General features: G+C 36.1%; 1 protein-coding gene across 1 annotated transcript; it reads left to right on the forward strand.

The window, feature by feature from the left end:
• Nucleotides 1-764: 764 nt before the first annotated feature.
• inpp5d (inositol polyphosphate-5-phosphatase D) lies at nt 765-23,389 on the forward strand. Its single transcript, XM_048199711.1, has 27 exons — nt 765-1,106; nt 1,871-1,934; nt 4,424-4,559; nt 7,142-7,307; nt 7,492-7,632; nt 7,750-7,840; nt 9,369-9,446; nt 9,543-9,620; nt 10,253-10,376; nt 10,781-10,887; nt 11,035-11,137; nt 13,545-13,741; nt 13,844-13,961; nt 14,074-14,170; nt 14,286-14,424; nt 14,717-14,825; nt 17,406-17,494; nt 17,611-17,692; nt 17,790-17,879; nt 17,989-18,099; nt 18,244-18,323; nt 18,418-18,505; nt 18,918-19,064; nt 19,183-19,246; nt 19,437-19,649; nt 21,164-21,594; nt 23,011-23,389. Exons 1-27 carry the CDS (start codon nt 967-969, stop codon nt 23,058-23,060), a joined length of 3,333 nt encoding a protein of 1,110 aa, XP_048055668.1. The 5' UTR covers nt 765-966; the 3' UTR covers nt 23,061-23,389.
• The last annotated feature ends 293 nt before the right edge of the window (nt 23,390-23,682 follow it).

Raw genomic sequence — 23,682 nt, forward strand, 5'->3', positions numbered from 1 at the left:
GCAAACAACTTTCGAGAATTTGATGTTTCCCCATTAAAAGAGATAGGAGCTGCACTTATGATGATGCCCAAGAGGCTTTTCAAAGATGGCCGCCGAGTGAAATGACTTGTCTTAAAGGGACTTTGCTACTACTATGAATCTTTTAGGGGTAAATAAGGTATACAGATGCCCCTTTAAGTGTACTGCCACAAGGACAAGCTGTTGTACCCTTAAAAGTACAATTTATTTTTGGAGAGTGTATTACTGTATTCAACATACACCTGCATTAAAAGGGAATTTGCTCTGTCGCATCATGTTGAATTTTTTCCATATACATCTAATATAAATGATAGGCCTATAGATATAGATAGCACCCAAATGCTGATGCAGTGTGACGTGTGCTCCACAAGTCCCTTTTTCTTTCAGGACCAGTGGTTTGGTCAGAAAGATAAACTCATAATCAGAGCCTTGTACACTGTAAATGTTTATCTACATTTCTCTACTTTGCATAATGGCCATTAGCAAAACGTTTGAATGGGTTGTCCTCGTTTTGGTTAGCAGGCTTAATCATTGACCTTGTATGAAAGAACACACTGTCAAATTCCTAATACCACATACATCTTTTTCATCTCTTTTGTGTTAAAAAAGAGGTGTTGGAGCCTTGTGAACGTGTGAGAAGCCATCTGTTCGGCCTCCTCTTTTGCACACTCTCTTTGAGTTTTTAAACTCTGTGTGCACAGAATGAGGAAGTTCACCCTTGTGTTTGTGGCAGCTTCCTTTTTGCAGCTTTCGCCCCTCTAACAGGAAGAGAGAGAAGCAGTGAGCCTACAGCCAGACAGAGCAGGAGCGGCTATTAGTTCTAACAGCGCCATGAAACAGACCGTGAGACTCTAAAGCTGGCCTCATGTTGATGTCCTCTTGAAAACTGCCGGGGCCAAAATAACCTGGGTGTCTTCAGACTGAGGAAGGGAGAAGTCTTTGGAAAGGATGTTTTCCCACCAGCCATGGTACCATGGCAATATCACTCGGTCTACAGCAGAGGACCTCCTCTCCAAAGCAGGCAAGGATGGGAGCTTCCTACTGCGGGACAGCGAATCCATACAGGGAGCTTATGCCCTCTGTGTTCTGTGAGTATTGCTGCTGTACATCTCAGGTGGAAGGCCGCATATGTTGTCAGCAATATTAGATGTAACGTGAAAGTTTTGGATGTTTGAGTGCGCTTGAGTCGGAATGTTGTTTAAATGTGACATTTATAGTGTGTTTGCATGAGGTGACAATTGAGTCTGCCATAAATATAAAACATGCTTGGTTTTGTGGCACTGGCCCTGCAACCTTGTTTTATATATAATATATATATATATATATATATATATATATATATATATATATATATATATATATATATATATATATATATATATCATGATGGTTTTTTAAACATTTCAGAAATGGCTTCCTACTTCCTACTCTGGGGGCATATTGTCAGTTTAATGATATCAAATGTCAACTACATATAAACTTATTCCAAAAATGATTATCACCGTTGGAATCAGTATACAAAACAGTGGCTCATTTGTTTGCAAACTGATCTCAGTTTCCCTGCTTCCTTGCAAATTGTACAGTTTGTGTAGTCCTATTGAATTGCGCTTTGTGAATGCAATGAAATGTAAGTCCAATATGATTCTTTGTACAGTGAGTTATCAAACAGTGCTGACTGAGAGTGAAGGAAGTTGGTGAGGGGTTTCCCATTATTACTGCTTTCAGCAAAATGGCCCAAAATGGTTTCACTGTTTGTTTAAGTTGTGACACATTCCATGAAATTTGTTTTAATATGCATTATTTATGTTGCAGTTATGCAAATGAATGTTTTATTCTTCTTAATCTTTTGCAGGTTCCAGAACTGTGTGTATACTTACAGAATATTACCAAATGAGGACAAAAAACTATCAGTCCAGGTAAGAATTTCCAAAATTTGTACCTGGTAGTGGTTACTGACCTCTGGTGAGAATATTTTGTATTGATTTCTTTGGCTTGAAGCTTCCTGCAATGGCTCTGCTTTCATACTCGCACAGACAGATGTTGCGTGTGCTGGGGGACTATTTTGAGATGTGCACCGAGACACTTCTCCTTGTGACATCAAGACTTAAAAGTCACCACAATTGTGTTTTTTGTTGTTGCTTTAGTGAAAATAAAGCTTTTGGTGGACCCCAACAGTATTTGGACTCTTTGGATGCGTAAAACACACTTAAAATCGCATTCATTAGGAACAAAATATCAAACAGTGGCATCTGCGAACATCTATTCATTTTCACGAAACTTACTTCACTTTTCGCCCATTGTTCCTCTCAATTTCACAGGAGAACCACAAGTGTAGCTCATCACATTAACTATCTTCTGCTCAAGTTTGACAACTGGAAAATGTTCAAACACTTTTTGGTCTCCAGTTTATTTAATTATTAAATATAATTTATAATTTTTTAAAATGTAATTTTAAACCTTTTTCTGTGAAATGTTTTGCTCAAGAAAAGTGTTTGTGCTTTATTTTGCGATATTTTGCTATCCATTGCAATGAAATCCGTAGATTTTTTTGATCACACTGTATGTATTATAATATTCATGTGTTTTAATTCTGTCTACAACACCATGGTGCACTAAAATGGTGGTCAAGTGAAAAAATAATACAATAAAACCACGATGAAACGAAAAGTAGAGGCAAATATACTCAATCCTCTGCTAATTCCGTGTTGCGCTCATAGTCTGCTGGTCACTTGACAAAACACTGTCCATTTTTATGACTAGTTGCACTCAACATCTGGCATCCAACAAACCATTTACTATCTTGCGCTTGGTAATGAATGTGTGACCTTGTGACAGTTGGTTCTTCAGCTGCTGAAGACTCTCTGAGACCGTTGTGTGGGTGTCTTGTCTTTCAAACTAGTATCTATTTTGTCCTCTGCATTAAAGCAAGCATTGGTCTACCAGCGTGACAGTGCAGCTGCAAAACCAGTTGGTGGTTTTATTCAAGCTATACAAAACTCTTATCCTCGTGACAAACAAAATAATGGAAGCAAATCGGTGACCTTTGATTATAATTTGCATTGTTCTCTCTTGCCGTTACATTTCAAAGTAACCTGCACTCAAGGGACGAGGCTCAACCAAAAACTGTTGTACAATGCCCGTCAATGTTTCTCTACCACAGTTCTTCCTCTTTCAAGCCTGCGTTGCAGCACAGCCTCGGTTTTAATTTATCCATCAGCGTGGGTGTTAAGCAAGCCACAAGGGTTCCTCTTGCACCCCGCCTTGAATGGAAAGTTTCAAAAAAGTGTTCATGTCAAATAATTTAATTAGATTAGCAAAATTCAATTAAAAGTCATAGTTTGTGCTGACCTTAAACCATTGTAGGAGAATGTGGGAGGTTTTTCATGCAATGATTATGCTTGTTTCCTATTGCCAGTCGGACATCTTGTGATTGCCATGCTAAGATGCATGACGTGTTGAGATGATTTTGTATGCAATGCTAAAAACGTTGCCATTTTCCTTACCCAGCAAGCAATAGCCGCCATTTCACTGTCTCGGTTGACTATAGACCCGATATTCCGGCTATTAGTAACCACAAAATAACCATAAATTTTGTTACATGTAGTTTTTGCCAAAATAACTTGTGAGATGTATGATATTCCATTAGGCTATGTAAGCATGTAAGTCAACAGTGATTACAAGGTGTTTGGTTTCATTTCTTTGACATGTTCTATGCTATTTATAGCCCACTTATTGTCAAAACTGATTCATTGTAGTTTTTGGCCATGCAGCACATTAGATTGTTGATATCCCATCATGTTCGCAATGTCAATAATATCTACAAGATGTAAGTGTCATTTCATGACATCTGTGGTCACGACTTAGCTATTAAACGGCTATTAGATGTGTTTTAAATGCAAATGTAAGTTTCTCCATAGCCAAAAGTATAAATTTTGGTTGGTTGACGGAGGACAAAGTGTACTATACAGTATGTGTGCTGAATTTTTCTGAATACAGTGTGCTTTTCTACATCCAATACCAAATCAAATAATTATAATTAGTTTTTTTTGTTAGATCTTTGTATAGTATTACATATAATTGGGTTAAAATATTTGCTCAGCATCAAGACATAAGTCAGATCAGCTGACTTAAGAGCTTATACTCCAAATTCCTTTGGAAAAAGTAGCTTATAAACCCTTTGTGGCACCGAGTGAGCACATTTTAAAGGAAACCATGCTAAATGAAGAAATGCAATGTACTGCTATTGGTTTTGGATAAAGGAAGAATAACTAAGAGAGTCACTGGAAGTATTGCTGGGAGTGCGGAGCATGTTTATGCAAATAATTATTTTGTATATCGTAAAATGCCATAAATATTGTTCAGAATAGCAGATCTTTCTTGTTTATCTGGTTTCTTTGCTTTGTAGGCATCAGAGGGGGTGCCTATTCGGTTCTTCTCTTTGCTGCCAGACCTGGTGGAGGCATATTATAAAGAGAACATGGGTCTGGTGACACACCTTCAGTATGCTGTGCAGAAGGAGGAGGAGCCGGAGGAGGAACCAGGTAAGTGAATTACAGTAAGCACTTTGATGGTTGCTGTTATGATGGTAATGTACATAAGTGCAAAACCACTATAGTAAAAAGTTTTTTTTTTTTTTTTTAAGTTTTCAGATTTTTTTTGTTACAAATTCTATCATTATATCATATTCGTAGATTATACTACTTTATTTTATTACATAAAATATTATTAGCTAACAATTTGAGTGAAAAGCTTGATTAAAGCAGTGGTTCCCAAATTCGGATTTATAAAAAGGGGTGCACGGTCAGGTTAAATAAGTAATTAAACAGAAAATATTAATTTGGCATATTTTAGGCTATTACCTGAAGTTAAGATGACACACAGTATCCACTTGAGCAGTCTGTTATCAGTGGTCATACTTTCCTTATCGTATAGTTGCATACGCACAAAAGCTAGATTCTGCGTACGCACAAAAGTTTTAAGATCATGCGTATGCCAGAACCTGCAAAATTCCCTTTATAAAACCCTTTCTGCAGAAAATTGTGCATACATGCTGCATCTCCACCCCGTCTCCTCCCTGAAATAACCATATATGAAGCTTACAACACTCTACTATGCATAATGTCATCTGCTTTATCATTTCCATGTATATTCCCATCCACGTGATACCATGTTTAAAGGGATAGTTCACCCAAAAATAAAAATTCTGTCATCATTTCCTTACCCTCAAGTTGTTCCAAACTTGTACAAATTGCTTTAATTTGCTGTACACAAAGGGAGATATTTATAAGAATGTCAGTAACCAATTAGATCTCTCCCTTTATTGACTACCATAGTATTTTTTCCCCTACTATGGTACTCAGTGGGGTGCAAGATCTGCTTGCATTTTTGCAAACTAGCCCTTTAAAGACATTAGGAAAATATGTGATAGGCTACCATGTAGGCTACAGACTATGTTCCACCAAATTACATTGCTAAAAATCAATAAAAAAAATTCAGTATTCAGGGGAAGGGGGGGTTGTGGGAAGGTGGTTAAAATATTTTAAAATGTATTTTCTTGGCTTATTTTCTTGTCATTTTACATGCTTAATGTTCAATAAAAATATTAAAAAAAAAAAAAAAAAAAACACTGTTCAGAGAAAGTTGTTCTCATTCATTTCCACTGGCCAAATAGTATTTTGTTTTAAACAAATCAAATTCATCAATGGGAACTCTATCAATAAGAGTTGAAAAAACTTGCATAGACAAATCCTTATGCTTAGCTATAAGGTAAACATATATTTTAGGATGTTTATATATTTGTAATGGAAACAGATAGGCCTTATTTTTGCATTGTAAATTAGGCTTTTGTCTGAGTTAACGTGTCACTGACAAAATATTTTAAAAATAAAACGTGCATATCTTACCGTTTACTTCGAAATCAATCCTTCAAATACAATGGTATTTTTCATAATATTGGGAAGACCACGAAACGGGTTATCTTTGGTGTGCACGACACCAACAGCAAACCTGCGTTCAGCAGATGTTGTACAGTAGCTACTCGTCGGATGACCATAGATTGATTTCTTGTCTGTCATTATGCCATTATGTTGCTAAGCCAACTGCTTAAACAGTAAATGCATCATTGGTCATTATTCATATTTCTATGCAATTTAAAGAGAGCTATCATGCGCCAAGCAATCCTCCCTGTGTAAACCATTAAAACATAACATGCCACAGGAAAAGTGTTCAAAAGCAGCGCATCCACTACACATATTTTTATTTAAATTAATATAAAAATGTTGTAACTTCTAGATAATGATTTCATGTAATTTCAGTGCTTAACTCCATTAATGAGATGTGGAAATGGAAATGTTCAAATGCGTTCTAGTGAAAGAGTTCATGCGTGCGGTCACATTTACGCTTAGTTTATTTTTTTATAAATCCCGAAAAATGAGTATGCTAGCGCGAGACATCACTGCCGTTGTCAGAGCGCGATCAGACCTCACTAACCGAGTGCTGAACGCAGTCGGACATAGTGGTGTATTAGAGGTAAAAAATATATACTGTTCGTTTTCTCGCACAAACCGATTGTTTCGTGTCTTAGGACATCAATGTGTCATCACGAGCCGCAGGGTTTAATTTGGATTTGTCTATGCAAGTTTTTTCGACTCTTATTGATAGAGATCCCATTGACTCGCATTATTTGACTGTCAGACAGTGACGGTTGCAGTTAAAAATCATCATTTGTGTTTTACTGAAGAAACAAAGTCACCTACATCTTGGATGCGCTGGGGGTAAGCAGATACACATCAAATTTTCATTTTTGGGTGAACTATCCCTTTAACATCACGAAAACAAAAAGAAGCCAAATCAAGTTGACACGTTGTAGTATTAACTATAGGATTTTGCAAGCAAGGTCATGTCTGAGAGTGTCTTTATGTGGGTGTTGGGCTTAAAAATATTTTTAAATATTTTTCACAACAAAAGGGGGGCAGAAAAAGTTTGGGAACCACTGGTTTAAAGATTGAATTCTTTTTTTTTTTTCTTTACTTTTTCATCATTATTTTCAATGTGTTCTTAGCCTTTTTGTGACACTAAATGTAAGCTTTAATATTAATGGTTTTATTCAAAAACACTTCCACAGAACAATTTAGTTTGCCGCCTCAGTTGCCACCCAGGAATATCGCAGGTAATGAAGGTAAAGAATGCCACAGTGATTCGTCCAGAGGAACTGATAGAGGAACAGAGCTTGCCCGTCCCTCCATCTCAGACACCTATCTCCAGCGTTTGCAGCAAATCGACACAACAAAGTACAATTTAATACAATACAAGATTTATCTGTCTTACTTGGATCAGTACAATTTCTTGTTAAACTAAACACATTATGATTTAATTCTGTCTGATGTAATAGTTTTTTTGACTGTGTCCGTTTAGAGTCATTGTACTAAATAGCTTTGTTCTGGTGTGCTAATGATTCTGATGTTCGATATCCAGTCTACCAGAGGACCATCAGAAGTCCATTCAGGAGTATTTCCGCACATCTGTGTGTCTGGATGCAGAACAGGTGCAGAATGGGAACCCAACTCTGCCCCACTTTAAAAAGCTCACACAGAGTATCTGCAAAAACCTAAACAGGTACAATTGTTCTGAAAAATGTGTGAATTCTGAAACCTTATCGCACTTATATGACGTTATTTTGGTATTGACAGTTTATTCATTGTGCATTTAACTGACATTCCTATTTGTTCGTAGTGAAATTGCTCGCACACTTCCGAGTCTTGAAGCACTGCAGAAAGTTTTGGATCAACCGCTGTCTCCTGGAGCTGGGAGACTAAGGAGTCAGGTCAGTAAGCATGAATCAAACCAGGAAGTGTTGTTCCTGATTTTAAATGTCTACCACTCTTATGAGGTGACAGTAGGAGCTGTAAGTCTCTGTCTAATAAATATAAAAACTAATTTATTGCAAGAAAATAAAACTTCATATTAAACATAAGAAAATTCAATTTCATGCACACAAATTAAAAAGATCAAAACTCACTAGGTAGTGTGATAGCTTATAACAGCAGTACTCTTTGTAGCTGACTTTTTACTCATTTACATAATTTAGGGGTTAAATAGTAGATTTTAAATTATTACTTTAGAATATTACAATCAATCTTGAGACACATTGCACAATAAACCGCTAATTAAGCCGGGGACACACCTAACGATTAGCTGAAACATTCTAAGACTGAACTGAACACACATACCGATTGTTTCCTTCAACTGGAGCCGATTTATATACTCACACGTGGAATTTGAACACCGACTGTAATCGCAGACTGAACGCAACTGGCTCGGACTGGACGCGTTTGAGCGCGATCAGTCATAAGTATCAATTTACATTCATAATCGGCCTTGCAATCGTTAAAGTGTGCGCGGCTTAAAGGGATAGTTCACCCAAAAATGAAAATTTGATGTTTATCTGCTTACCCCCAGAGCATCCAAGATATAGGTGTCTTTGTTTCTTCAGTAGAACACAATTGATGATTTTTAACTGCAACCGCTGCCGTCTGTCAGTGGTATAATGCAAGTCAGCTGGAACTTGGACTATAAGAGTAAATAAAACACGACAGACAAATCCAAATTAAACCCTGCGGCTCGTGACGACACATTGATGTCTTAAGACACGAAACGATCGGTTTGTGCGAGAAACCGAACAGTATTTATATAATTTTTTACCTCTAATACACCACTATATTCAACGGCATTCATCACTCGATTCGTGAGGTCTGATCGCGCTCTGACAACGGCAGTGATGTCTCGCGCATATACTTCAATGAGAGCGAGACATCACTGCCGTTGTCAGAGCGCGATCAGACCTCACGAATCGAGTGATGAATGTCGTTGGACATAGTGGTGTATTAGAGGTAAAACATGATATAAATACTGTTCGGTTTCTCGCACAAACCGATCGTTTCGTGTCTAAAGACATCAATGTGTCGTCACGAGCCGTAGGGTTTAATTTGGATTTGTCTGTCGTGTTTTATTTACTCTTATAGTCCAAGTTCCAGCTGACTTGCATTATACCACTGACAGACGGCAGCGGTTGCAGTTAAAAATCATCAATTGTGTTCTACTGAAGAAACAAAGACACCTATATCTTGGATGCGCTGGGGGTAAGCAGATAAACATCAAATTTTCATTTTTGGGTGAACTATCCCTTTAAGTTACAGATGTTAGAACCAAAATAATGTTGCAACACTTTGCTATTTCCCCTACAGACAAGTAAAGAAATGAGAAACGACAATAATATTTACAAAAAAAAGTGTTTTTTTGAGGTGCTTTTACAAAACTTCTAAACTTATAAGCTTGATATTACTCTTTTCCAGCTGTCTGGAGATGCAAATCAGTCTGTGGCTTTCAGACTGGAGCAACTGACTAAGCTTATATATTCAATAGAAGACAAGGTACCTCTGTTCTATATTTATGGATGACGGCAAACAGAGAAATAAAATGCTTACCTGGGAATTTTATTGTAGACTAACATAACCTCTTATTTACAGACCAAGAATGCTGTGTTTGAATTTGTCGGATATGATGGAGGGCACAGAAAGTCACTTATTCCTCCGGTTTTGTTTGAAGTAAGAAATTCAGTTCAACAATAAATATACCATTTTTAGTAACACTTTACAGTAACTTTTCATTTGTTTATTTCAACTAACACTACATTAGTTAACAAGAACAATACTACTACAACATTTATTAATCTTAGTTAATATTAACCCCTTTTAAGATCAAAAGTTGTATCTGTTAACTTTAGTTAATAGATCAATGTGAACTGAGCATGAGCATTTTTATTAACTAACATTAACAAAGTTTAATAAATGCTGTAAAAACAGTTTGTTTATTGTTAGTTCATTGTAACGTGTTACCTATTTTTTTTTTTTAAATAAAGGGTTTAATTACTTAGATTAGTACAAGTATATGAATTCCTGTTGTTTGATTACTGTATATATATCCGAAGTGAAAGTCATAACCTGTAACCTTCTTCCTGCTTGTAATGATGTCATAATGATGAAAGCAGGAACGTTTGCGACTGCTCTGCTCTCCAAAACCACATGCAAATTAATGTTATGTTTGCCTATGTGGCGATAGGCGATGACATTTGGTTGGTTGCCTCTGCACACAGCTATCATAGATAACCTTTGGAACTATTTTAGGCACAGAAATGCTGAACTTATTTTTACTTTATTGTCCTTTTCTGTGTTAACAGGTAAAATTTGACTCCCTGGGTATTTCAAACAAAATGTACCTCAAAGTAGATGTGGAAGGCGGGAAGGTTTACTTCAAGAAGTCCAAAGATGGACCTGAGGATAAATATTTTGTGCACAATAAAAGTATGCTGAACTTCATCACTTACATAACCACATACATTTGAATGTGACAACAGTGTTTCAAGTCAGCAGGCCTTCATTGCAAAATAAACTTTGATATAGGATGATCAGGACCCAGATGCAAAGCGGCCTTCCTCCTGAAGGGTTGCGAAAATGTGCATTATCCTGCTTACTTTGACTTATTTTTATTATGTTAAAGAAATTAAAAAGAAACACTGGTTTCAAGAGACGTCAGTTGTGGTCAAATATACAGTACAGTGGTGGTCATTATACTAAATATTTGACCACAGAATTCTGTGATGGACCCGTCAGAATCTAGTTTTCCCAAGAGCCGTGTAACCAAAATGTGTGAAATTACCTTTTAACCAGTAAATAATGGGAACATGCCAACCATGCTTAATTTTCAGTCTTGCAGTTGGTGAAGTCACAGAAGATGCATAACAGACTAGCATTGGTGGTAGAGACAGAAAAGGAAAAAACTCAGCGCAAAGAATTTGTCTTTGATGACACAAAGGTAAAAATCCCACTGTGTTACAGCAGCGATGAAAAGTGTTTGGATGGAGTTTTGAGGAAGTCACATAAATGAACAATGTGAACAATAATATACAGTGTGTTTTTAATGTCCCTGTGTGTAAATGTGTATATCAAAACACATTTTCAGAAAAGAGAAGGATTCTGCCAGCTTCTACAACAGATGAAGAACAAGCACTCAGGAAAACCTGAGCCGGATATGATCACCATCTTTGTTGGCACATGGAACATGGGTAATATGCATTTAGCATTTAGACTATTAGCATTTAGTATACATTTAATTTTTTTTTTTTTGTCCAGAAAAGCTTCTCTGTGTCTCTTTAATTCAAATATTTTTGGAGCTGAAGCACAAAATATTGTGATATAAGTGCTGTACATGTTTTTTTTGTTTTGTTTTTTTTGATAATGACACTAGCTTACTTATGAAAAAAAGTTCACTTTAGAACTCATATTCTTTAAAAAAGAGAACTCATTATGGAAGTAATATACTTTAAAAGAATATACTTAGGTGCGAACTGAATGTAATGTTTCGAACACTTAATGAAAATGTATAATGGTTAAAATTTATATGACTTGCAATTATTTAAGTGTTTAACCACTTTCAAAGACTTTTAAAAAAATTATATGTAATTTCACAATTCTGTTGTCTCTGAAATACGGTTAAAGTGTACTGACAAATATACAGATACGTGTACAGTATATGGTAAACTAAAATATATTTCAGTGTTTTTTTATGTTATATCATGTATACAAGTACACATTTGTAATGATTAAATTACAATTTAGTACATTTAAAATATATTTAAATGTAATGTCAAATAACACTATACAGTTCAAATTATAATCAGGTACTTGCACTTTAGTATGTTAAAGACATATTAATTAGTTCACCCAAAAATGAAAATAATGTCATTTATTACTCACCTTCATGGCGTTTCACACCCGTAAGACCTTCGTTCATCTTCGGAACACAAATTAAGACATTTTTGTTGAAATCCGATGGCTCAGTGAGGCCTGCATAGCCAGCAATGACATTTCCTCTCTCAAGATCCATTAATGTACTAAAAATAACTATTATATCAGTTCATGTGAGTACAGTGGTTCAATATTAATATTATAAAGTGACGAGAATATTTTTTGTGTGCCATAAAAACAAAATAACGACTTAAATAGTGATGGCCGATTTCAAAACACTGCTTCATGAGCGTTATGAATCAGTGTATCGAATCATGATTCGGCTCGCGTGATTCATAACGCTCCGAAGCTTCATGAGGCAGTGTTTTGAAATCGGCATTCACTAAATAAGTCGTTATTTATTTATTTTTTTTGGTGCACAAAAAATATTCTTGTCGCTTTAAAATATTAATATTGAACCACTGTACTCACATGAACTGATTTAAATATGTTTTTAGTACATTTATGGATCTTGAGAGAGGAAATGTCATTGCTGGCTATGCAGGCCTCACTAAGCCATCGGATTTCAACAAAAATATGTTAATTTGTGTTCTGAAGATGAACGAAGGTCTTACGGGTGTGGAATGGCATGGATGTGAGTAATTAATGACATTATTTTCATTTTTGGGTGAACTAACCCTTTAACTGTACTTAAAGGATTAGTCCACTTTTAAATACACTTTTCCTGATAAATTTACTCACCCCCATGTCATCCAAGATGTTCATGTCTTTCTTTCGTCAGTCGAAAAGAAATGAAGGTTTTTGAGGAAAACATTCCAGGATTATTCTCCTTACAGCGGATTTCAATGGCTACCAACAGGTTGAAGGTCAAAATTACAGTTTCAGTGCATCTTCAAGGGCTTTAAACGATACCAGATGAGTAATAAGGGTCTTATCTAGCGAATCAATCGGTCATTTTCGAAAAAAATACAACCGTTTATGCTTTATAAACAAAATATCGCCTTGAACGTACTTTCCGCTTCCGGATTCTTCACAACGCTTACGCTGAATGTCCTACGCCTTCCCTGTTCAAGTTACGGAAAAAAAACGAAACTGGCGCCGCGTTCGTTCCGTAAATAGAATACAGAAGGCGTAGAACATTCAGCGTAAGCGTTATGAAGAATGCGGAAGCGGAAAGTACGTTCAATGCAATATTTTGTTTATAAAGCATAAATGGTTGTATTTTTTTCGAAAATGACCGATCGATTCGCTAGATAAGACCCTTATTACTCATCTGGTATCGTTTAAAGCCCTTGAAGCTGCACTGAAACTGTAATTTTGACCTTCAATCTGTTGGTAGCCATTGAAATCCACCGTAAGGAGAATAATCCTGGAATGTTTTCCTCAAAAACCTTCATTTCTTTTCGACTGACGAAAGAAAGACATGAACATCTTGGATGACATGGGGGTGAGTAAATTTATCAGGAAAAGTGTATTTAAAAGTGGACTAATCCTTTAAAAGCATGACAAAAGTATTAAAACATAATGATTTAAAATGTACTTTAATGTAAATCTTTTAATTTGACATTAGTTACACAGTCATGAAAGTGTGCTCTCTTTAAGTGCATATGAGTGGCTATTGATTTAAATAATATTGTATTATCTGTAAGTACAGTTTTTGGTATAAGAGATTAAATGTAACCTTACACTAACTAGAGATGAAGTGAACTTGTTCTGTCCGTTCAGGAAATGCGAATCCACCACAAAACATCACTTCCTGGTTGCAGTCAAAGGGTCAGGGAAAAACCCATGATGACACAGCCAATCAAATCCCACATGATATCTATGTAATTGGGACACAGGAGGACCCGCTGGGAGAGAAGGAGTGGATAGAAACCGTTAGGGGAGCCCTTAGGGACATAACCAACATTAGCTTCAAACAAGTAAGTGACATAACACCCAACGAGAAGGTTTCGGGTGCCTTATGTTTTTTGTGCATATTATGTCAGCTCAATGATGACAGCTGTGTGTTTGGTTTTTAACAGATAGCCACTCAGACACTGTGGAGTATAAGAATTGTGGTTCTAGCCAAGCCGGAACATGAGAACCGCTTCTCTCACGTCTTCTCTGATAGTGTTAAGACTGGCATAGCTAATGCTCTGGGTTTGTTTATAGCTTTTTTCCAAAAACATTTAATAGGAAATGTAAAGCAAGCTGTATATCCTACTTTGTTGTGTGTAAAAAGCTAATTATGTGTGTATATGTGTGTTTAAAGGGAATAAAGGAGCAGTGGGGGTGTCTTTTATGTTTAATAGAACCTCCTTTGGGTTTGTCAACAGTCACCTGACCTCAGGAAGTGAAAAGAAACTGAGGTAAGCCACAACCCTAAAACCTGCCGGTGTGACAAAAAAGGGACATTGACGTAAATACGCATGAACAATAATAATAATAGTAAAATTTAGTAACTGATTACTCTACCTTTTCCAGGCGAAACCAGAACTACATCAGTATTCTGCGTTTTCTGAATCTTGGAGATAAGAAACTAAATCCTTTTGACATCAACCATCGCTTCACACACCTCTTCTGGCTTGGGGATCTGAATTATAGGGTTGACTTTCCATCACAGGTAGGTTCACATTATGCATCAAACATATAACAGTGTTATATATTTTAAATTGAACTCTTCATGTTGATCAGATAAAAAAACAAAAAACACAAAAGTGTCTATGGACACATTATGCATCAGTTACCCACATTATGATACCTTGAGGCATGAACTGCCTTTGTGGTTTAGAGAGCATACTTGTATTCAGAACAGGTAGTTCCTCTATTAAGACAAGAGCTGTCACGTACTGCAGCTCCTGACATCAACTGACAGGAAAAGACAGAACTTTTGCATAGTTGTTTGCTCTTTGCAGGAAGCTGAGAACATTGTGATGAAGATCAAACAGCAGCAGTACCAGGAACTGCTGGCCAGAGATCAGCTGAACATAGAGAGGGAAGAGAAAAAGGTCTTCTTAGACTACGGTGAGTTTTGTGCTCATAGAATAGGAACATGTACAATGATAAAAATGTTGTTATCATTATTTTTAGTTACTTGTCTCATTATTGGTTATTAACTATTATTGGTGACGTAGCACTTGTTCATAATTTACTTACTGATTATTCAACTACAAAGTTACTCAATGTCCATCCCTAGTCCAAACAGGTAGTCCAAAACACCTAGTTGAGCCAGTGTTGCTACAAATAGAGCAAATATAGCAATGTTGAAACAGCCACAGTGTTTACACTTCCACCTATGAATGGCTCACTTATAGTTTCTCTACACAGATGGGATGGGATATGAGAGTATTTTAAGTATTTTATTGTCAAAAAAAATCACACACATCAACTTTGAATCAAATAGAAATGTAGGACCTCATGCTGTTAACTGGAGGTTTACCAACTTTAATCCAAAACAGGTGTCTTAGGATTTTCTTTTGATAGTTTGTATTATCATTTTTGCATTCCCAGTGGGTTTTAGCCTACTAACATCATACTACTATACAGGGAGTGCAGAATTATTAGGCAAGTTGATTTTCTGATCATATTTTTTTCCCAAGCACATTTTACCAATTCCAATCCACATCAATCTTAATATCTAATATTAATATTGTTTTTAATCATTTATAAGTGATATATAATTGTTCATGAAGGCTGGAAATGAAAAATGCCTTATATTCAGGTGTGCAGAATTATTAGGCAAGTTTTCTTTTACAGGCAAAATGAGCCAAAAAAGAGATTTAACTCAGACTGAAAAGTCAAAAATTATTAAATACTCATGAGAAGGACGCAATACTAATGCAATACTAGAAATTGCAAAGTTAAAGCATGACCAAGGGACAGCAAAATGCTCATTGGGTCAGCGGGGTCAGACAAAAACAGGTGGAAAAGAAAAGACACATGTTAACTGCAAAATAATTAAGAATTATGTGTGAAACCATCAGGAACCCTTTAGTCTCCAGCGCCACCATTTTCCAGAACTGCAACCTACCTGGAGTCTCCAGAAGTGCAAGGTGTCAGGATCTCAGAGACTTAGGTTAGCTAAAGAATCCTAAAAAATGACCCGCACTTGATAAGAATCACAAGCTGAAGTGTTATAAAATACATGAAGACTGGGTTTTTATAGGCCTTATAAACAGACAGCTTGAGAGTGACTCCTGAAGGACCAGCACCACATCCTCTTGTACCACTGTTTGAAGAATTTATCTTCCAGAATCTGGCAGTAAGTTTTGGAAGATCATTTTTAGTCCATCTCTGCAAGACAGACATTTCAGGATAAGAGATGGACTAAAAGTGAACTCAAACACCTTACTGCCAGATTCTGGATAAATTCTTCAAACAGTGGTACAAGAGGATGTGGTGCTGGTCCATCAGGAGTCATTCTCAAGCTGTCTGTCTATAAGCCCTATTAAAACCCAGTCTTCATGTATTTTATAACACTTCAGCTTGTGATTCTTATCAAGTGCAGGTCATTTTTTAGGATTCCTTAGCTAACCTAAGTCTCTGAGATCCTAACACCTTGCACTTCTGGAGACTCCAGGTAGGTTGCAGCTCTGGAAAATGGTGGCGCTGGAGACTAAAGGGTTCCTGATGGTTTCACACTTAATTCTTCACCTTAATTCTTAATTATTTTGCAGTTAACATGTGTCTTTTCTTTTCCACCTGTTGTTGTCTGACCCCGCTGACCCAATGAGCATTTTGCTGTCCCTTGGTCATGCTTTAACTTTGCAATTTCTAGTATTGCATTAGTATTGCGTCCTTCTCATGAGTATTTAATAATTTTTGACTTTTCAGTCTGAGTTAAATCTCTTTTTTGGCTCATTTTGCCTGTAAAAGAAAACTTGCCTAATAATTCTGCACACCTGAATATAAGGCATTTTTCATTTCCAGCCTTCATGAACAATTATATATCACTTATAAATGATTAAAAACAATATTAATAGTAGTTATTAAGATTGATGTGGATTGGAATTGGTAAAATGTGCTTGGGAAAAAAATATGATCAGAAAATCAACTTGCCTAATAATTCTGCACTCCCTGTATAAGGTCAATTTAGAAGAAACACAGACACTACTGTTCAAAAGTTTGGGGTTGGTAAGATTTTTTTATGTTTTAGATAAAGGTCTCTCATGCTCACAAAGACTGCATTTATTTACATACATTGAAATATTATTACAATTTTAAAAACTCTATTTCTATTTTATTATTTTTTTAAATGTAATTTCCTGTGATGGCAAAGCTAAATTTTCCAGCCATTACTGGAAATTAACATGGAAACCATGATACATTTTTCAGGATTCTTTGATAAATAGAAAGTTCAAAAATAGTTTTAAAATGTCTTTACTGTCTCTTTTAGGATTAATTTAATGCATACTTACTCAATAAAAGTATTATTTTATATTTCAATCAATCAATCAATCAATCCTGCTGACCCAAACTTTTGCACTGTGGTGTATGAACATACATATATATGGTATATATGTCATTGAGGTATATTATGCCACAGTTGTTGAGGAATAGAGGCATGCTTAGTATCGGATTCCATTCATATGTTTTACTTTACAGTGGAGGAGGAGATTACATTTGCCCCCACGTATCGTTTTGAGAGAGACACACGGGAGAAATATGCCTACACTAAAGCCAAAGCCACAGGGGTATAGCTTGAAAGCCACCATACATCTGAACAACCTTTGCTATGGAGCAGATATATTATAAAATTTCATTTAATGATAAAAATTCTCTTTACATAAATATTTTATCTCACTAACAGACAAAATACAACTTGCCTTCATGGTGTGATCGTGTACTTCGCAAGTCCTACCCTATGGTGCATGTGGTTTGCAACTCCTATGGTTAGTTCATTAAATTTAAAATGCATGTTTTAAATTCTATAAGAAGTTCAATGCAGACATCTTTACTTTAACCAATATTACTCTTTGATTTTTTTAGGATGCACCAATGATATCATGACAAGTGACCATTCCCCTGTATTTGCCACATTTGATGTTGGCGTGACTTCTCAGTTTGTCTCAAAAAATGGTAAGATGTTGTAAATATTTCACTATGGCAACAATCCCCTTTGCATCCTGGCCAGCTGTCTTGTACATTGTGCTGATGCACTAATTATTAACTATTTTGCTCTTTACAGATCTGTCAACGGATGCTCAGGGTGCTATAAAGATCATGAATTGTGTGGCTGTTCTTTCGACTAAATCAAAGACCAAGTTCTTCATTGAGTATCACTCGAGCTGCTTGGAGAGTGAGGAGCTATATCCATTATACTTTCACTTATATCTTAAATGATCACAAATCATTTGAATCCCACATTTTTTTCTTTGTAAGTTCACATAAGCTACTGCAAAAAAAGAAAAGTAAAGTTAAATACTTCAAATACTTTTTCTAGAGTTTGTGAAGGGTCCTGAAGGAGAAAACCAAGATAACTCAGAGGGCTCGATAAAAGTACGATTTGGGGGACAAGTTGAGGTAAAAACTCTATTTGGTAAAACATTATGAATAAAAACATGCATTGAAAGCTCAGCCCTCACGTTTACATTATCTTTGTGAAATCGCTTTGCAGCTTACGCCCATCATTGCAGACCCAGAATACCTCCTTGATCAGCACATCCTCATCTGCGTTAAATCTACAGATTGTGATGAGTCATATGGTAAGGTACCTAAAATGTGTGAAAGTTCACTAGCACTCACATGCCCGTAATTTAGCTGGCTTAGTAGTTTATTGACCCTGTTTGCAAGTACATTTTCTGATTTCATTTTTAATGTTCATAGTTAAAAGGAGGAAACCTATGCACCACAACTATTGGAATATTCCTGTAAACATGAAATCAGAATATTCCAAATGTTATAAAGATTGTTCAGTCATGGTGACTCAAAATTCTGAATAATACAGGCATTATGGCAATTGGTTTTAGATTTCTAAAAACTGGAATATTAGCTTTATCTGGTTATATCATGTGTGTATGTGATGCTTACATAATCAGAATAAGCCATATTCTGATTAGTACTGGAATATTCATATGCTGTTTATTCATAAACAGTCCTGCTGCACTCTCTCTGTAGGTGAGGGCTGTGTTGCTCTGCGTTCTGCTGAAAACTCTTACTATGAGTTCTCTATCGAACTCACCCATCATGGTGAGCACACAGGCCTGCTAACAGGTGGCATTCAACTCCCCAAATCTGAAGGAAAACAGACAGAGAAGCTGTATGGTGAGTGAACTGTACAGCAATGCCTGATATAAAGCATTCCAGAATTGTGATATAATGTTTTCCTTCCTGAGTAACGAGGCTATGTTCCTTTCCTTAAGATTATTTTTCTTTATTCCAGATTTCATTAAAGTCGGAGATGACACAGGAGCTGGTAAAGGCAGATCAGGAGATAATACCAAAATGTAAAATATTCCCATTTTTCCTCTTTGCTGTTTACATTTATTCATTTAGCAGATGCTTATATCCAAAGTGATATATGTTATTATGTTGTGATATTTTATTACATTTTTCAATCAAAAACTTTGACATTCTTCACAAAGATTATATTTGGTTATGTTTGTACAAATAAATAACTTGGACATTCTTTGACAGATCTTCTTCAGTCCTCGCCGCCACTGATATAAGTAACCCCAGTTATATGGGTGTAGGCTACAAGAGCAGTAACCAGGCAGACAGGGGCCCCGGCAACATGTCCCCAAGATCTGGGCCATCATCAAAGGACATGACGCATGGCAATCTCTCCCCAAAAAAGAGTAGTTATGACCATGCTACATCTAGCCCAACTGCAAAGACATCAAACCCTATGTACGTATATTTTTACATTATTTTTATCTCCTTTATCTCATCAATAAATCCATCATGTCATCTGACAAATGTCTTTGATTTAGTCAAAGATAACAAAGGTTTTTACATTTAGACCATATTTACTGTCATGCAACAAACAAAGTTAATCACTATTAGTTTAATAACACTGTTAAAGCTGCAGTTCGTAACTTTTTTGGGGGGTTAAAAATGATCCAAAATCAATTTTTGAGCATGCACATAACAAGCCAGTGTTCAAAACTATCTCCTTACCCTAGCCCGATTCACAACGATAAGCTTTTAATAATGTTTTCTAATAAAATCGGTATTGGTGGGTTTCTGTGGGAAATCCAAGTATGCAGCCGTTCGTCTTTGTGTCATTACATCATGTCTGTTTACATAAGAACGAGTCCCAGCTAGTAGGCTATATGTGAGGATGTCACGCATTGTTGATGTTGTTAACATTAACATTTGAGGAAAAAAGAATAACAATAATAATAATTTGGTGAAAATTCGTATTTTGGTCATACTTCCAAGACATATAATCTGTTATTCCGAAGTACAGTATCCACACCGATGCATGACTGACAGCAAACATTAGATTCATCCACGCTGAGTGCCGTGCCGATACACAACCCACATAAAGATGATAATTCCACAAATAACTGCAATTGCAGGTTTCAAACAGAGATGGCGACAAAGAGGCAAAACTTATGGACTGCAGCATTAAAGGGTTAGTTCACCCAAAAATTAAAATAATGTCATTAATTACTCACCCTCATGTCGTTTTACACCCGTAAGACCTTCGTTCATCTTCGGAACACAAATTAAGATATTTTTGATGAAATCCGATGGCTCAGTGAGGCCTCTATTGCCAGCAATGTCACTGAACCTCTCAAGATCCATTAAGGTACTAAAAAGATTTTTAAAACAGTTTATGTGAGTTCAGTGGTTCTACCTTAATATTATAAAGTGACGAGAATACTTTTTGTGCGCCAAAAAAAACCCAAAATAACAACTTTGAAAACAACTTTCTGAAGATGAACGAAGGTCTTACGGGTGTAGAACGACACGAGGGTGAGTAATAAATGACATTATTTTGATTTTTGGGTGAACTAACCCTTTAAATATAGCAAATCTCATTTTTCATATTGTATATTATATGGTATTTTGTGATGCGTTTATTCACTTTTAGCATTTAAACAATTTTAGTTTTTAGTGTTTTATTTTTAATTTCTTTAGACAAGATTTTTAACATCTGCAATTTATTGTCAGCCATCATTAAAAAAATTATCAGCTTCTGGTTTAAGCCACATTTTTAATCGTTGTGCATCTCTAATATTTTTGATACATTTAAAATAATGTTTAGACAATTTTCTTATTTTTCAATTTTGCTTTGTTACTGAATTATTTTTGATTACTAAAACAAAAAACTGTCTACGAATGAACAATTCTTGTTACATCTATTCCAAATTATTATACTAAATTAAACTTTGCATGTTTTATTTTGGTTACAGATCTGAGGATGGGCAACCACCGGAAATGTTTGACAATCCCCTTTATGGCTCAATGAGTGGATCACGAGGAGGGAAAAATCATCTATCTCCTTCAGATCCTCACTTCTCCTTTCCCAAAACAGACCTTGATGTCGACCGTCAGCCCCCTGTTCCGACTCCTCGCTATCGCTCCTTCACCTGTTCAGAAACCAAACCTCAGTCATCATCAGCCGCAAACACCAGCGGTCTACAACCCCAGAGCATCACCAAGAAGCCTGTGGTGCCTTCTCGCTCTGAAGGGGGCATGATTGGGCCTAACAGACCTCCGGTGCCTGTGAAGTCTCGCTCTGGTCAGCCACAAGAGCTTCAGCCAAAGCCCAGAGACTACAGAGACAGCTCAGAGCTCCCATCCAAGATAAGACCACCAACCAGACCAGGCCAATCCAAAGATGGTATGATAACTGTATGCTCCACATTCCTTCCTTGCGGAAGACTGTAGATCAGGGCTCTCATGTTGACAGCTCCATTCCTTCAGAAATCATTTTAATATGCTGATTTGGTGCAAAACCCCCTCAATTTCTTATTATCAATGTTGAAAACAGTTGTGCTGCTTGATTTTTTTGTATAATAATATTAATATTAGGCTACTATTTTTACTGTATTTTTAATAAAATAAATCCAGCTTTAGAGACATCTTTCAAAAACATAAAAAAAAAAAATCATAATTATTGCAAACTTTTGACTGGTAGTGTAACTAATACAAAGCTTAGTTTAAAGGTGTCCTAGAATCAAAAATTTAATTTACCTTGGCATAGTTGAATAACAAGAGTTCAGTACATGGAAATGACATACAGTGAGTCTCAAACACCATTGTTTCCTCCTTCTTGTGTAAATCTCATTTGTTTAAAAGACCTCAGAAAAACAGGTGAATCTCAACATAACACTGACTGTTACGTAATGGTCGGGATCATTAATATGTACGCCCCCAATATTTGCATATGCCAGCCCATGTTCAAGGCATTAGACAAGGGCAGCCAGTATTAACGTCTGGATCTGTGCTCAGTTGAATCATCAGACTAGGTAAGCAAGCAAGAACAATAGTGAAAAATGGCAGATGGAGCGATAATAACTGACATGATTCATGATATCTTGATATTTTTAGTGATATTTGTAAATTGTCTTTCTAAATGTTTCGTTAGCATGTTGCTAATGTACTGTTAAATGTGGTTAAAGTTACCATCGTTTATTACTGTATTCACGGAGATGAGAGCCGTCGCTATTTTCATTTTTAAACACTTGCAGTCTGTATAATGCATAAACACAACTTCATTCTTTATAAATCTCTCCAACAGTGTAGCATTAGCCCGTTAGCCACGGAGCACTATCAAACTTATTCAGAATCAAATGTAAAAATCCAAATAAATACTATACTCACATGATCCGACGCATGCATGCAGCATGCATGACGAACATCTTGTAAAGATCCATTTGAGGGTTATATTAGCTGTGTGAACTTTATAAAGGCACTGTATTATAGTCGAGAGCTCGGGGGGGCAGGGAGCACGAGATTTAAAGGGGCCGCGCGCTAAATCGGTGCATAGTTAATGATGCCCCAAAATAGGCAGTTAAAAAAATTAATAAAAAAAAAATCTATGGGGTATTTTGAGCTGAAACTTAACTGACACATTCAGGGGACACCTTAGACTTATATTACATCTTGTAAAAACTGGTTCTAGGGCACCTTTAAGAATTAGATATCTGATACTACAAAGCATGTATTTGTTTATATAATTGTAATTCATATTTAATTATTCAACATTTATTTAAATAATTTCCCCTTCTTTTTCATTTGCAACATCTGTCCTCAGTGCATCATGAGACATCACAACCTCTGAAGATGAGTCGGCCTTTAAAATGATTTTCTATTGGTGTTCCATGGCAAGAGACCTTTCAGCGCTGGTGTGATCTTCATGTCTGATACTTGAGACTCTGCACTGGACAAAACCCATAAGCTTCTCAATCTCTGAGTACTCAAATGAATAAGTGCATAAACAATAAAAGGAACTTGGATATTGATTTTAAAATGATGATGAATGTTTTACAGTTTGAATGTTACTGCATATAGTCATAAATAGAGCATTCATTTCATCAACCTGTTTCACCATTTCTTCTTGCTTGAAATATTTTATTAAATAGAGAAAAGTGAAAAGTTTTAATCATCTAATAAAACCAAGTGTTGTACAGTCATTGTTTTCTCTCTTTTTTTGGTCTGGAAACATGCATGTTACAATGACTCAGTTTTAGCATTTAGATCACCAATAGTTGTTGTTCTTAGGAATCCAAGCAGTGTAACACTCTGCAAAACGTTTTTCTCGTTTTTACAGAATATGGCATTGCAGAGCCAATATTGTTAGTGGAATGTTTACCTCGTTTGATAAATAACAAGGAACAGTTCGTTATAGAAGAATATGGGAAAACCTGACACAAGATAGATTGTGCTTTTTAATTATTTGCCTCCATCTGCTGGTGAGAGAGGGAAT

The sequence above is a fragment of the Megalobrama amblycephala genome, linkage group LG8 (genome assembly GCF_018812025.1).
Source record: "Megalobrama amblycephala isolate DHTTF-2021 linkage group LG8, ASM1881202v1, whole genome shotgun sequence".
Taxonomy (NCBI): Eukaryota; Metazoa; Chordata; class Actinopteri; order Cypriniformes; family Xenocyprididae; genus Megalobrama; species Megalobrama amblycephala.

What these genes read in the sequence shown, in the direction of transcription:
- inpp5d (XM_048199711.1), top strand. Translation starts at nt 967, where the DNA reads ATGTTTTCCCACCAGCCATGGTACCATGGCAATATCACTCGGTCTACA. An exon ending in GCTTATGCCCTCTGTGTTCT is followed by an intron (nt 1,107 to 1,870) that starts GTGAGTATTGCT and finishes AATCTTTTGCAG; the next exon opens with GTTCCAGAACTGTGTGTATA. An exon ending in CTGGGAGACTAAGGAGTCAG is followed by an intron (nt 7,841 to 9,368) that starts GTCAGTAAGCAT and finishes ACTCTTTTCCAG; the next exon opens with CTGTCTGGAGATGCAAATCA.